At 60.1% G+C, this 14284-nt stretch overlaps 1 protein-coding gene across 1 annotated transcript; it reads right to left on the bottom strand.

Moving 5' to 3' along the window:
- Positions 1–85: 85 nt before the first annotated feature.
- MPP1 (MAGUK p55 scaffold protein 1) lies at positions 86–14133 on the bottom strand. Its single transcript, XM_084535207.1, has 12 exons — positions 13873–14133; positions 9172–9315; positions 8871–8949; positions 7792–7877; positions 7223–7291; positions 4979–5175; positions 4651–4757; positions 4085–4165; positions 3594–3674; positions 3152–3354; positions 2771–2845; positions 86–1423 (listed from the first exon to the last, which is right to left on the bottom strand). Exons 1-12 carry the CDS (start codon positions 13984–13986, stop codon positions 1247–1249), a joined length of 1413 nt encoding a protein of 470 aa, XP_084391333.1. The 5' UTR covers positions 13987–14133; the 3' UTR covers positions 86–1246.
- Between the last annotated feature and the right edge of the window lie 151 nt (positions 14134–14284).

Here is a 14284-nt window from a genome sequence, read left to right as displayed (position 1 = left end):
TACCTCAAGTGCCTCTGGGTCAGGGAGGTGGAAGGCTTGCAGCTGGGAGCCCCTACACAGCTCAAGTTAAAACACCAGCCACGGCGATGTTTCAGCACACGTTTATTGCTGCTCATTGTTTCCCTGCAGTGGATCAGAACAAAGGTCCCTATTGCACATCAACAGATCTTATTTTTGGCATCCTTAAAACAAAACAAAAAATGATTGCACAAGACTTGTTAGCCCCCTTCCCCTAGCTGACTGCTGAACACACACAATACTCTTGCATGGAGGTGATGGCTGTGGTCTGCCCGGGAGCCACCACGATGCTTCCTGGGCATGGTGGGGCTGGTGTATCGATGCATTCCACCTTCAGGAGGAGCAAACCCCGTTGTGGGGGTGCCTTTTAGGTTAGCATACGGTGTGCGAGGCACCCGGGACTGGAAAACATGCCTGGATGATCTCTTTAGAGACTGTTTCTACTGCATGCAACGGATACTTGTGGCTGGATCTACTTTACCCATTGAACTGCCCCTCTGGGCTTTGGTCCGTAGGACTTGCTCAACTGCTGCTGAGTTTTTCTGGCCAGCCAGTAACAATCCAAGCTGCACAGTGAGGATTTAAATGCAGGGAGTTTTTACAACTACAGTTGCACAGGGTGAAACAGAAAACACAAACCTCAGAATGCAGGCGCGAGACCTGTCTGGGGATGGCACGTTCCGTGTCAAATCCACACTTGCCTTTTTCTGGCTTTACTGGCTTGTGAGGGGAAACCCTTGGACTTAGGAGCCCTGCTGTGGTCTGAGAAGCCTCCCAAGCTGTGGGCTTGTCAGGGGCTCGAGGTCACCACCCAGGCTTTCAAGGTGTTTGGTGCAGGTGCAGGGACACCTGCCTGGACGGCCCCTGCTGTGCCACGTCCCTCGGGGCTGACGCAGAGAACAAGACGGGCTGGGTGCTGCAGGATTGTGCTTTCCCTCGCCAGGTGAGGCGGGGGGGCTGTGCTCTGAGCTGTGGGGATGCCGTGGGCTCTGCTGCAGCCCCGTTTGAGTGCAGCGGGAGGTGGCTGTTCCTTCGGGCAGCCTCTGGCCTGCATTCCCTGGCAGTGGTGCTCTGGAGACCCTGTGTGTGTCGACCAAATGAGACCGGGTCCGTGGGGCAGCAGAGGAAGGGACTTGTGCTGGGCCGGGCGGCGATCAGGGGAAGCTGAGGAGGAGGTTTCTCTGCTGCAGGATGGGTTGATGGGAAGCGGTGGGGGCTGGAAGCCCTCTCAGTACACCCAGGAGACGGGCACCCACTGTGGAGAGCTGCAGGCCTGCTCAAAGGCTTCCTCCAGCAGCTTGAGGCTTTCCTCCACTCCGTTGTTGACTATGGAGAGGTCAAAGTAGTGTGCGTAGCGGCTCCGGATGCTCTCAGAATCCTTACGGAGTTGCTGCAACGCCTCCGACTGCAAGGAACAGGAGAGCACGCTCAGGAGGGGGATTCCCAGCCCAGCTCAACAGGCAAGCTCTGTCCCATCCCCAAAACAACTCCAGCTGTTCCCAACCTGAGCACAGAGCAGCGAACAGGCCAGGAGAGCTGTTGTGCAGCCCCACGGGAGCATCAGTGGATTTTAATTGTGCTTTTATGCAATGCTGGGAGCATCAGGTTACCTGCTAGAGTGAGGTCAGCTCTGCTTAGCCCTGTATTTGTCTTTAAAGTGCCTTGTGGCGGCTCTCCAGGAGGAGGAGGTTCGCCTAGCAGCGGGCTGCTCATTGCTGCAGCTCCCCAGCTTGAGGCCTGGGGCTGATTTAAAAGCAGGAGCTCTGCAAGACGATCCCTCCCCGCTGGCCTGTAACCAGCACAGGCTGACAGCCCCACCAGCCTCCCCATCCCACCGCTGTCTCCCTGCAGCCTCTAACTGGACACCGAGCACCTTTCCCCAGTGCAGCCCATACTGTGAAAAATTGAGCTGGAGCCTAAAACGCATGCATCCCTCTGCCTCTGCACAGAGGGGGGCTGCCCAGCAGTTATCGGGGCGGAGGGGGGGACACTGAGCAGTTTGCCTGGGTCACACGAGCCCTGCTAGGTGACATTTTGGCTCTTACTCCTGGAGGAAGCAGCTACCTGAGCTGCGGCAGCTGGCTATATATAGAGCAGAGCAGTGCGTGCAGCAGCAGGGCTGGCCCTGCCCACTGCGGCAGGGATTAGTGCCTCTGCCTGGAGCCAGCACAGCCACGGGGCATGGGCTGGGGGGAATGGGCTGCCCCCAGCGTGAGGTCTGGCCGTGTAACACTGCAGGTTAACGCCTGTGTGATGCTACAGAAATCTCCCCCTGCAGCCTGCTGCACGCTGTACAACCCCCAGCTAATGGTCTGGGCTGGTGCAGCAGCATCAGTGCTGCTTGGTCCTAATTTTGGAGGGATGAGCACAATGAGCCGAAGAATGGAACGCTGCTGTTTGCCTGTCCAATTTGCATAGCTGATGGCAGGAGAAGTGTTCCTGCTCTGCAGCACTGCTACAGCTGGAGCTGGTGCTGGGCTGTGCACTCAGCTACGTGCTGGTGGCTCGTGGTGCTGCGGGGCTGATGTGGGCTGGGGTCTGTACGTGGCAGTCAGCCTAAGGCTGCAGGAATCCCCCAATCCTATTCCTTAGCTCTGGGCTGATGAAGCCTCCCTGCTTCCCTGCACCACAAGGAAGATGATGATCCTCCTTACGGAGCAGGGGGGAGAGCCCTGGGCTGCCACAAGGTTTCTGCTCCTCACCACCCCCTGCCCAAATGAGAGGAAACTCTGCAACTGCCACCGTCACTCACCTCCTCTGCCTTGTCTGTCGGGGCGATGAAGACTATGAACGGGGAGAGCTCTGCCGTGCGGACGATCTTCAGGGTCTGTGGAGAGAGCAGCACGTGGTTACGGGGATGCCGTGGTGCCCGTGATGTGGCCGTGGGCATGCATCCCCGTCCCTGCAGAGCACCCTGCTCTGGGCTGGCTGTTGGACGTCACTTCGTGAAGCAGCACCCCCACGGCTGGTGTCTGACAGGGGACAGGGTCCCTGTCCCAGCCAGGGACGTGCTGTACCCACATCTCGGGCATGGAAATGCCACCCTAATGCTCCTGGGCTTGGGGAAGGCTGAGCTGGTCACACCCAGCATGAGGGTGGTTCAATGCACGGCAATCCCTATCCTGCTCCCTACCTGGGGCTCAATGTCCAAGATAGCGACTTTGTCCTGCTGGTGGATCTTGTGCACTGTTTCAAACTTGGTGCCGAACATATTTCCCTGGTAGCTTCCAAACTCCAGGAACTCGTTGGCTGAGATGTCCCGGGTCATCTCCTCGGTGGAGACGAAGTAGTAATCCTTCCCGTCCACCTCGTTCTTCTTCGGGGGGCGCGTGGTGTCTGGGGAGAGAGGGCAATGCTGGCACGTGCTGACCCCAGAAGGTCTGGGGAACTGACCTGGGGTGTTTCTGGTCCCTTTTTGAGCATGGGGCTAGGGCAAGGAAGAGCACAGAAGACCTGTGTACCTCCCGTGAAGGTCAGAAGGTCCAGGCCCCCCTGCCCTGAGGAGGAGGTGAGGAACATGCCACAGGGGGTGCCAGGGCAGGGCTGTGTGCTCCTCGCCCTGCTGAGGTACTTACGAGGAGCTGGGTACATGAACTTCTCAGGGTTGTTGCTGAGCAGAGCGTTCTTGATGTGGCTACGACCCACTCCGCTGGCTCCTGCAGGGAAGGAGGGATGGACGCTGGAACCGGGCTCAGGAGAAGCCAGGGCCCCTCTGCAGCTCCACGTCTGAGGGACGGTGCCAGCACTCCCAGCACCCGCTTTCTGAGCAGGTCTGTGGTGTTCTCCAGCCTGGAGGAGGCTCTCCCTGCATCAGGTGCTCTTGCTTCCAGCAACCAGGACGATGTTTAAGAGCCAGAAACTCTCCTGAACCCACTCCACCCCAGCCCTGCAGTGCAGGTGGCAGCCTACATACAGATGTCAGCCTGCTTGGGGACTGCTGCAGGCATAGTAAATACCCCCCAAAGCTCACAAGCTTTGAAGGGCAGCCCTGTCCCAGCCCACGTTCAGCCCCACGGCCCCCAGCACGTGCAGCCCCCGCACTGAGGACGCCTGGGGCAGGGCCTACCGATGAGCACCAGGGTCTTCCTCTTGAAGGCGGGCAGCCTCACCACCTCCTCGTAGGAAACCACATCCAGCTGGTCAAAAACTGGAGCGGAAGAGAAACAAGACAGCCATTAGCACCGGCCTGGCTACCACAGCCGGGCTGTGTGTGTGGGAGTACAGCCAGATCCTCTGGCAAAGCGAGGGCAGCGATCAAGATGGGGCATTTCTGCCCAGAACAGTAGGACCCAGCAGCCAGGTGAGGAGGCAGCGGGAAGCTGCAGAGAGCTTGTTGCTCGGGGAGCTTTATTTATCTTGCTGATTTATGGCCCTGTTTGTTGTTGCTCGGAGCTACAGGTCGGGCCAGCAGCCAGCACGTCCTCAGCCCGCTGCTGGCCCAGGGCAGGCCGAGCACGGGTTAGCTCGGGGTTTACACAAGCAGCTGACAGGCACACTCCGTGTCCCAACAGGACACTGACCTGGGGTTTTGTGGTCCCTTTTTGCTGTGACTGCTTCCCGAGGGCTGAGCAGCAGCAAGGCCAGCGCCTGCCCCGTGTTTGACAGCCTGCAGAGCTTGGGGCTCACACTTACTTGAGCTGTGCTTGGCCAGGTATTTGTCTTTGCACTTCTTTTTCTTCCCGAAGGGGCTGCAGCTCGGGGCTTCGCTCTGACTGGACTGGGTGGTGCTTGCCACACGCCTGCCGAGAGAGGAGGACACCAGTGAGGCCCGGCTGCCACCCCGAGGCCCTGGGGAGCACTGGGATCGTCCCTCAGACACACAGGGGAACCCACCCTAGGGTCTCACCCTATTCCTGCCATCACAGCAGAGCTCCGTGCCCCAGCCGTGAGCTGGGGATGTGGCTCCCAGTCCCACGACCACGTCCATCCCCAGACTGGGGTTCCCTGACCAGGGACCTACCACTCCTGGAGCTCTGGGGAAGGGATGAGCCCCGCCGCCTCGGTGCCGGAGCCCTCCACGCGGCCCTGCCACCAGTTGCTGTCGTCCTTGTTGATGATCTGAATCACGTCACCAGTCTGGAACTTCAGCCCCGCTTCCTTGCAGGGGATCAGGCTGTCTTTTTTGGGGTCATAGTCAAACTGCGCCCTCATGAACATCTGGAAGAGAGAAAGGGCTGCAGTTGGCACGGCCGTGCAGGGTGGCTGAGCTTGGCCATATCCAGCTCCCAGCCCCACGCTGCATCGCCTGGCAGCAGCTGTGCAGCTGCTGAAGGACTGCGTGCCCAAGCCGGGCACACCGTGCTGTCCTTATTCCCCATCAAAACAATTTCCCCACAGCACGTCCTCCAGCAGCGCTGCTGTGACCTGCCAGAAGCACAGGGCCAGCGGGACACAACCACGGGTCCCTTGGTGCCAGGAAAGCAGAGCACAGATCGGGCTGTGCCATGAGACCTCTTGGGAAGGAAGACGACAAACATGGAACAGCCTTCCAGGATCCTGCCACCTGCTCAGGCCCAACACTTGCTTTGAAAGCACCCTGCGGTGCCAGGAAGGTGGGCACCGACACAAGCACGCAGGGGACACACAGTGGGCACTGCCTGGAGCCCTCTTCTCCAAGCCAGGTCCCTCAAATTTTGGGAAGACCCCACCAACTCAGCGTCACCCCCAGACAGCTCCAGGCATTACCCAAGGACATCAAATGGCCGGCTCCCGGTGTGGATTATTTGCCAGCCCCTTCCTAGGGCTGCAAGCTCAGGCACCGAGCAGGCTCCAGCAGAAGGAGCCTCAGTATTTAAGGTCAAAAACCTGCAGTTTATGTCGGGGTTGGAGGTGACCCTGAGAGACCTGAGCGCTCGGTGTTTCTCATTAGGATCCTCCCAAGCAGAACTGCCACGAGAAGCCCTCGGCTGGCCTCGTGGTGGCCGGCTGCCAGGCTGCGGGGCCAGCCCAGGCTGGGTCCCGCTTTTGCCCAGGGCATCGCGGTGCTGGGATCTGCACCGTCACGCCGTGAGCTGAAGGGGATCGAGGGGACAGAGGAGGTGAAACAAAACCAGGAGTTACTCTGCTCTCAGCAGGGGGCTGCAGCCAGCACAGAGCTGGGCACCTCGGGAGCTGTTGGTCCCAAGAGCCTGGACGCATCGAGGGGAGGGCAACTGCTGCTGCTGGGAAGGAGTTTGTCCCAGTGTCCTTCCCTGAGCCCAGAGCCAGCCTCCAGTGGTTTGTCCTTTTTCTCAGAGGTAACTTCTCCCCGGCGCTGAGCTGGCCTGGCCGATTGGAGCTGGCTCGGTCAGGCCAGGGTGGGCCCAGGACAGCAGGAAAGGGGAGACAGGGCCAGCACTTAATAAACAAGCACATGCAAGGCTGGTAGAGCTGGAATGACGGCCGCAAGGGCTGAGAGAGAAATGGGGTGATTTTCACTCATCCCCATACTCAGAGACTTCAGCTCCTCTGAGGGAGATCCTGCCCCCACCTCTCCCAAGCCCCTCTCCCACTCCTGCCTGTCCACAGCAAAGGGGCTGTGCTGGGGTGAGCTCCAGCCCCGGGAGCAGCTCAGTGTGCCAGCCACCACGCTCAGACATCCTCCCAGAGGACCAGCCCTCCGCGTTATCCCGAGCATTTTGGCCAAAGCAGGACTCCAAAGGCAAAGCCAGCCAAGTGCCCATGCTGAGCGCAGGCGTGCACCCTCCGGAGCGTGTCAACCCTGCCCAGCAGTGGCAGCAGGAGCTGCCTTCCTCTCCCCCGCTGCTTCCTTCCTCCCCCTCGCTCAGGGGCAGAGCTGCTCAGCAGTGCTGGAGCTGATGCAGCAGGCAGCAGTAACAGCCCGGCACGGCCGACCGCCCCGTGCTGCACCTGGAGGCGCTGCCGTGAGCTGTAACGGGGACATGGCTGCAAGGCTGTGTAACGGCAAGGCCTGGAGGTGGGCAGGAAGCTCTCGGGCTTCCTGGTGCACGCACTCTGCTGCTTTCACATCGCTAAAGACTGCGCACAAGTAGGTGTGTGGCTGGGGAAACCCAGGCCCGTGTTCCTGCATACGTATCAGGTTAACTCATCTGCGGTGATAGAAGCACAGGGCAGGTCCCTTCGCCCTCCAGCAGCTCCTCCAGACCCCTGCCCTGCCCCAGGCCTGTCCCCAGTGTTGGTCCCTGGTGGTTTGCTCTGGTCCCACCCAGCCCCAGAGCCGTGTCACGACACAGCCCGCACTTACCTGGAGAGCAGGGAGGCGGCTTTGCTGGTTGGGAATGACTTTTATTGAGACCATGCCCTGGGTTTCTTTCTAGTGAACAAAGGAAGGGGAGAAAGAAAAGTTGGAGTAGGTGGGCCTGGAGGCAGCCCGGCAGCAGCAACCTGTGCAGGGAGCAAGGACCCACAGAGGAAAGGCTCCTGTGTGCTCCCTGCTCTGCTGTGATTTGGGGAGGCCAGAGCCCAGGCAGAAATGGCTCTGCTGGGGATGGGCTAAGAGCTGTAGCAGCATAGCCTTGCCACGCTTGTTCCACACCCAAGGGGGACACCGACACCCGCACAAGGAGCTGGCTGTGGGCACTGCCCAGCATCACCAGAATGAGCACGGAGATCTGCTCCATCTCCAGCCCAGCTGTCCCCGGGAGGAGCTCGGGAGGAGCATCCCGTTTGGCCAGCATAAAGGAAATGCTTCCCTCCGTCTGTTCCCTCCGTGCTGGCCCCTTCTCAGGAGACAAAGACAAGCTCCCCAAGCAGCACATCCGTAGGCAAAGGGCTCAGTGCTGGGGAACAGCCCCGCCACACACAGATACCTACCAGCATCTTCTGCAGCTGGTCAACCGAGTGGTTGCTCACGCTCTGCCCATTGATTTCTATGATCTCATCACCCACGTGCAGGGAGCCTGCCAGCAACGGGAGAAACATGAAAATGCAGGAGCAGACAAAAGGCACCCACCAAACCCCAGCTAGGCAGCTCCAGCAGCCTCTGAGCCCCGGTACCATGGCGGTGTTTGCCTGAGCAGTGCTCGTGGAGCCACCCCTCACCTAATCCCGAGGCACAAGGGGAATGAATTCCACCTCCTCTGCCCAACACACACACTTTGTTCACGCTGAAGGTTATCAGGTTACTTTCCACTTTGTGTCTTTCACTGCTTTAGACTGGTCAAAGCACCCGTTCCAGAGTTATTTAAACCCAGCCCCAAGTACCTCACTTGGAGCCAAATGACAGCCTCTTTACAAAGCCCTTGAACACCAGCTTTCTCGGCTTTATGTGTTTTAAATTTATACATCCAGCCAGATTATAGCCTCAGATATACTGCTGTAAATCAGGCTCCGGCAGCATTATTGGAATGGCTTCTATATTATCTTGGCAGGGGCAAGCTCAGACTTCCCACTTCGACCCCAGGCTGGAAAAGGGGCCTCATCTAAGCACGGAACATCTCATTTCCACACCCCCTTGGCAAGACCCAAACCCACAAAATGGCACCTATTAATTTCTTTTGGCACTTCATTTTGGTTTGCAGAGCCAATCCACAGCACGCCTGTCCTGCCTGTGCACTTCAGGAACGGGAAGAGCTTCCCCCCCAGCCTCTGGGGTACGATCCATCTCTAGTTACGGTCACCGTCACGGGAGGCAGACGGATGGCTCTCAAGTTCCAGTTTGTGAGAGCCCTTCCCCCATCCCTGCATTTCTCCCTAAAGCCTCCAGCGCATTAACAACAACCCTGCAGAGAGATGGGCGAGTCCTGAGCTCCTGACATGCTCCTGGTGGAGGAAAGGACACGGATATCCATGCCACAGCGGGGCTGCCTGATCTCCGCGCGGAAAGAAGCCAGCTGCGGTCGTGCCCCTGGTGCATGGCCTCTAGGAGGGCCTCGGCTGTCCCTTGCTGTTACCTTGTCTGTGAATCATGCCCCCGTGGAAGATCCTGGCCACCATGCAGCTCTGCTTGTCGTTCAGCTTCAGCGTGATTCCCTGGAAGACAGGAAAATCCGTGACTGCTCGCCGGAGGGGAGAGCCCCCGCGCTCCCAGCAACATCGGCTCCTCTTGGCACGGGCATCGCCCGCAGGTCCTGGGCAGGAGGCAGCATCCAGCACCCTCTTCTTGTGGCTGAGCTTCCCCCACATTCAGCCCACCAGCATGGCTCTGCCTGCCCCTCCACCCCGCTCGGTGCCACCGGGTTTTGGGGTCCTCACCATGGGCTCCTCTGTCACCTTCTCGAACTGCACCAGGCGTATCTTCCGCACCTCGCGGCCGTTGCTGTGGGAGGGACTGCCCAGAGTGGCCGAGCCGTTGGTGTAAATGTCCTCGGTCATGGCATTCGGGGCCTGGGTGACGGCCTGTCGGGGCAAAACACAGACCGGGGTTTAGGGGCTCCCCCTGCGTGGGGCTGAGCTACTCCCGTGGTCACGTTCCTGGGCGCAGGGGGGGAGGTGAGACCCATGAGCTGGAGGAGAGGACAGTAAGAGCAAGGGGAGAAAGACAGCAAAACAGCTTCCCCCTTGAAGATCAAGATCAGCAGTTTTCCAGCTTGGGAGATACAGGAGGCGAGAAAACTTTGGAAAAGTTACAGGTACAGAAGCCAGGAGTCCACAGCTGGTTGTCTTCTGCAACAGCAGGTCCCGCACACCACTGATGTGTCGCAGCAGCGCGTGGCCCAAAGCCCACAAAAGCCCAGGGCAGCTTCACGGAGCAGTTTGGGCCTCACCCCTGAGGAACAGGGGCAGAACTGGGGCCAGGCTCTGCCCTTGCACAGTTCGCAAGCTCAGCCTTTCCTCATCTGGGTCAACGGGCAACCAACACGCTGCAAAGCCACGTCCCCATCCAGGCACTGAAGGCAAAGTGCTCCCGAGCCAGCCAGAAGCTCCCTGCTCCCCTCCAGCACCCAGCTCCAGGCCAGCTGGGGCTGTCGGCACTGGGAAGAGAATTTCATAGATTTCATAGGGGATTTCAGCCCTGGGGAATCTGTTCTTGTCTGCAGTGGGTGCTGGGGCAGGGGTCCCAGACAGGGACCTCCAGACATGCTCTGCCATGCAGCAGGGACACTGCAAAGTGAGCTGCTGCCCCCCAGGACTGGCCCCACAGTGCTGGCCGTGCCCTCGGCTCCCCACCGGCCATCCCGGCCCTGCTGAGCGAGTGGGTGGGAGGAAGAAGAGGAAGAAGAGAATGAACTTCTCCAGCCCTGCCTGAGGCCAAAGTGCCTGTGAGGTGACCTGAGTCAGCACAGATCACGTTTATCTCATTCATGCCTCGGAAAAGCATTACACCATGCAATCCCCAGCTCCAAACCCCAGGCTCAGCAAAGCCCGGTGACCCAGGACACGGCACAGTCTGCTCCAGGGCTGGGAGTTCCCGTCCCCACCACCCCAGCCAGCTGAGCCTCCTGGCCCTGACCTTTGCTTTTTGCTGAGAGCTGGAGAAAACACCCAGGCCTCGACGCTGACACAGCACCAGTGTCACCCTGGTGACTCCTGGAGAGCGAGCCTCGTCACCGCACACTCGCTGCAGTGCCTCAGGAGGGCTCCAGTCACTCGACGGCTGCTCTGAACCCAGCAGGGTCCTCTGGGGACCCCGGCAGCCCCCAGGTGACTGCACCGAGCGGTCGGTGCTTGGGGATGGGAAATGCCAAGCTCGTGATGGGGAGCTGGGGACAGCACATGCCAGCTCCAGTGCTGCGCAGCAGGGCACTGGATGCAGGAGACGCACAGCTCCCGCTCGGTGCATGCGAGCTGTCTGGCCTCATCGCCTTCCCTGAACCCTCCCAGCAGCCGTCACGCTCCCGGCCAGCTTGGTGACCTCTGGAGGCTCTGCAGCGGTGCTGGCAAGGGGACAGCTCCTGCTACGTACACGGCTCCGCAGGAAACATCTGTGCCTGCACGCTGCCAGCAGCCAGCCCTGCGGCCACAGACAGCTCCGCACAGCCCCAGGGCTCAGCCGCCTCTGCAGCCAGGGCGAGGAGGTTTGGAGCTGAACCACACAGCACTGGAGGACCCCAGGGCCTGGCACCCTGCCCCACGGTCAGCATCGCCCACCGGGGTGGCTCCTGCTGCTGCACTGGGCTGCATGGCACCGGGGAAATCAAACATTAACTGGGCAGCTTGTTTCCAGGTGGCTGAAGCAGCACTTGGGGAAACGGCACCCTGGTGCAAAGGGCACGCCCGGTGGTTTGGTTCCTGGGCTCTCCTTGCTGTCCTCACCAAGGGACTTCGATATCAAGTGGCCTTGGAAGAGCACGTGGTGAGCACGTGGAGAAAGGTCGGGCGCTGCTGGCTTTGCCAAGCGGGCCCCCAAAGCACAGCAGCTCAGATGGAGGCAGGAGGGCAGAGGAAGCCCAGCGCCAGGATCCCCTGGGATTGCCCTCCTGGCACAGCAGGAGACGCTCCACCAGCCATGGTGAGCAGCAAAACCCAGCTCCCTCCAGCAGCCATCGCCCCTCGTCTGGTCATAATCCCTGTGGGCATATATGGGGAGGCTGGCATGGGAGCATCCTTATCCCGGGGTGGCTCAACCCCATCCCGTGAGCACAGAGCAGAGTAAGCCCTGAAACACGCTCTTGCCATGGGGTGGGGAAGAGCATCCCAACGGGAGGCACAGCCAGCTCCTTCCCTGCCAGAATATTTTGGTGCCAGGGAATGAGCAAGGATGAGGCCATGCCAGCTGGCACACCCGGCATGGCTTCAGAGCCCTCCACGCGTCCTGCCCCATTGTCCCCACAGCAAGCCTGGGCATCGCCCTGCCTGCAGCCCTCCCCGACCCATGTCCTGCATGTCCAGGTGCTGCCCGCACCTTTCTGCAGGGCCATCTGCTCTCCTGCTTGGTGCAGAGATGTCCTGGCCCAGCAGCCTCTCCTCTCACCCTGGAGCATCACCGCCGTGCAGCAGATGTGTGCACTGGGGTCTCAGTACAGCTTAAAAAAGATCAACATGTAAAAACAAAAGCAAACTAACAAAAAATAAAGAAATAAAAAGAGCGTGGCTGTTGCTTTCAGGCCATGCAGGCTGGGTAGCAGTGGTCATGTGGCCATTTAGAAGTAATTCATCCTGCCTCCTGCCCGAGGCTACTCCCTGCTCAGGTCTACAATCACATGAGCAATCTCACCCAAGGCCTCAGCAATATGATCCAAGTTTAAAAAAAGAAAAAAAGATTGAAACCAAACAGGATTACACTGCTGAAACCAGAAATAGGCACAGCCGTGCCACCAGGTCACAGGAGGAAGGGGAACAGAGAAGCAGAAGGGACAAGGGACACAAGTGGCTGTGGGGCCAGTGCATGCCGCCACCTCTGTGTGCCCTCGCGCTGACTCCAGCTCACTGGGAGCTGAGACTGAATAGGTTTAGATTTCCTACGGAGCCCAGTTGGTTTTGCTGAGGCACCGTTTTCCCTCAAGGAAAGGCTGATGCAGCCTTCCAGATGTGTTTGCAAAGCCTGTCACCTCCAAGAGACAGCCAGTAACACAGTGACACTGATGGAGCAGATCCTGTGAGGTGGCCTGGCTGCTCCATTCCCCACCTTCAAAATGGCTTTTTCCCTGCGGCCGCTACGGACTGGAACAGCACAAAATAGGTTTAAGATTAAAGAGCTGAAACCAACCCCATCCACGTCATTTTGGTCAAACCCAGTTGTTTTGCTCTGCTCTCAACTACTAGTTTCACCCGTGGCCATTTCAGAACTGGGGACCGCAGCCTTGGCCTGTGCTGGAGCTGGCACTGGTTTGGTGCCACGAGACACTCCCCGGGGGACAGCATGCCGCCCCCTCCACACCCCAGCTCAAAAAAGTGCCCTTCTCTTCACCACTGGCCTGCCAGGGCTCAGATTTGCCCATTTTACAGCCGGGAAACTGAGTCACGGCCGATAAAGTGGCATGCCCAAGGTCACCCTGCAAGCCAGGAGCACTGCTGGCAGTAATGCCCACACCTCCTTGGCAAACCTGTATTTGTCAGCGAGGAGATAAAGGGCTAGAAAGACACGTAGTGGGGCCGAAGGGGACAGGGCAGAGGCCTGCCTCACTTCTGCTTGTTTTCTAGCAATGACTCTGCTTCCACTTGTGAGGTTTTGCATGCCCTGCCGCCACGGGAGGAGCACGGTGCGGTGCTTCCCAGCACGAGGTTCTGCTGGGGGCAGCGAGAAGAGGAACCTCTGCTGCTCTGTCTGATTTGGGCTGGGAAGCAGGACCCTGAACCTCTCCTGAGAGCTGCTGCGATGTCCCTGCCACTTTGCAGAGCCACCGTGGGCATGGGCAGCGCTGTCCATGCCTGCTCATGCTGCAGGGATGAGCACACAGCCGATGGGCAAGCTCAGGACACACAAACCAGCTGGGTGCTAGCCCTACCGAGCAGCTCCCAAAAGGCCCCACGCACAGCCCAGTTTGCCATCTCCCTCCTCATCCCTGCCGACACCAAGCCTCCGTGACAGCAGGGAGCTGCAGGCCAGCTCCTGCATCCTCCACGCCGCGCTGCCTTTGGTGATTTATCCCCGCTCCGCAGGCGGCCAGGCAAGCAGAGGGATGGGAGAGCTCCTCGCAGCAGCTGCCCGATCCAAAGGCTATTTTTTTATTTTTTGGAAGCACCCTGCTGGGGTTGAGCCATAAAAAACACAAACCACCAGCATGGGCCAGACCCGGGGAGCCTCTTTGGGGGATGCTCCAGCGTCCATCCGCCGGGACGGGCCAAGGGCAGCACCGGGGGGGAAATCTCCTCCCTGCAAGCAAGCCCCGACCCCATACTCGAGCCAGGGCTCGGGGGGGGAGGGTTCTCAGAGCCGAGCAGCTCTGCCGGGAGACCTCCCCCCCGGGCTGCCCCAAACCGGGCATGGAGCAGCCGTGCAGGGCAGGGAGCAGAGCCGGGAGCAGGGCAGGGAGCAGGGCAGGGAGCAGGGCAGGGAGCAGGGCAGGGGCTCACCTCGGGCTTGGCCCTGTTCTGCAGCAGGTGCTCCAGGTAGAGGTCGGAGAGCGCCGTCCTCATGCTGCTGCTGCTGCCGCTGCTGCCGCCTCCGCTGCTGGATTTGAGCGTCATGCCGCCTCCCCACCGCGCTGCCAGCAGCCGCAGCCGGTTCCGCTGGCTCCAGCAGAGCGGCCCGGCCCCAATCCCAATCCCAACCCCAACCCCAACCCCGGCCCCGCCGTCCCAAGCCGCCTCCAGCACCGCCGCCGGCCCCGCACGCTCCGCCCGTAGCGGGGCGGGGAGGGGAGGGAAGGGGAGGCCGGGCCGGGCGGAGCCGCGGGGGCAGGACGGGGGAGGGCTCCCCCCGGGCCTCCCCGCTCTGCTTCCAGCTCATGGCCCTCCTGGGGTTGGGGTTGGGGCTCCCCGGGAG

Source organism: Aythya ferina (assembly GCF_964211825.1).
Source record: "Aythya ferina genome assembly, chromosome: 13".
NCBI classification, from domain to species: Eukaryota; Metazoa; Chordata; class Aves; order Anseriformes; family Anatidae; genus Aythya; species Aythya ferina.
This window is presented reverse-complemented; position numbering and strand designations above follow the sequence as displayed.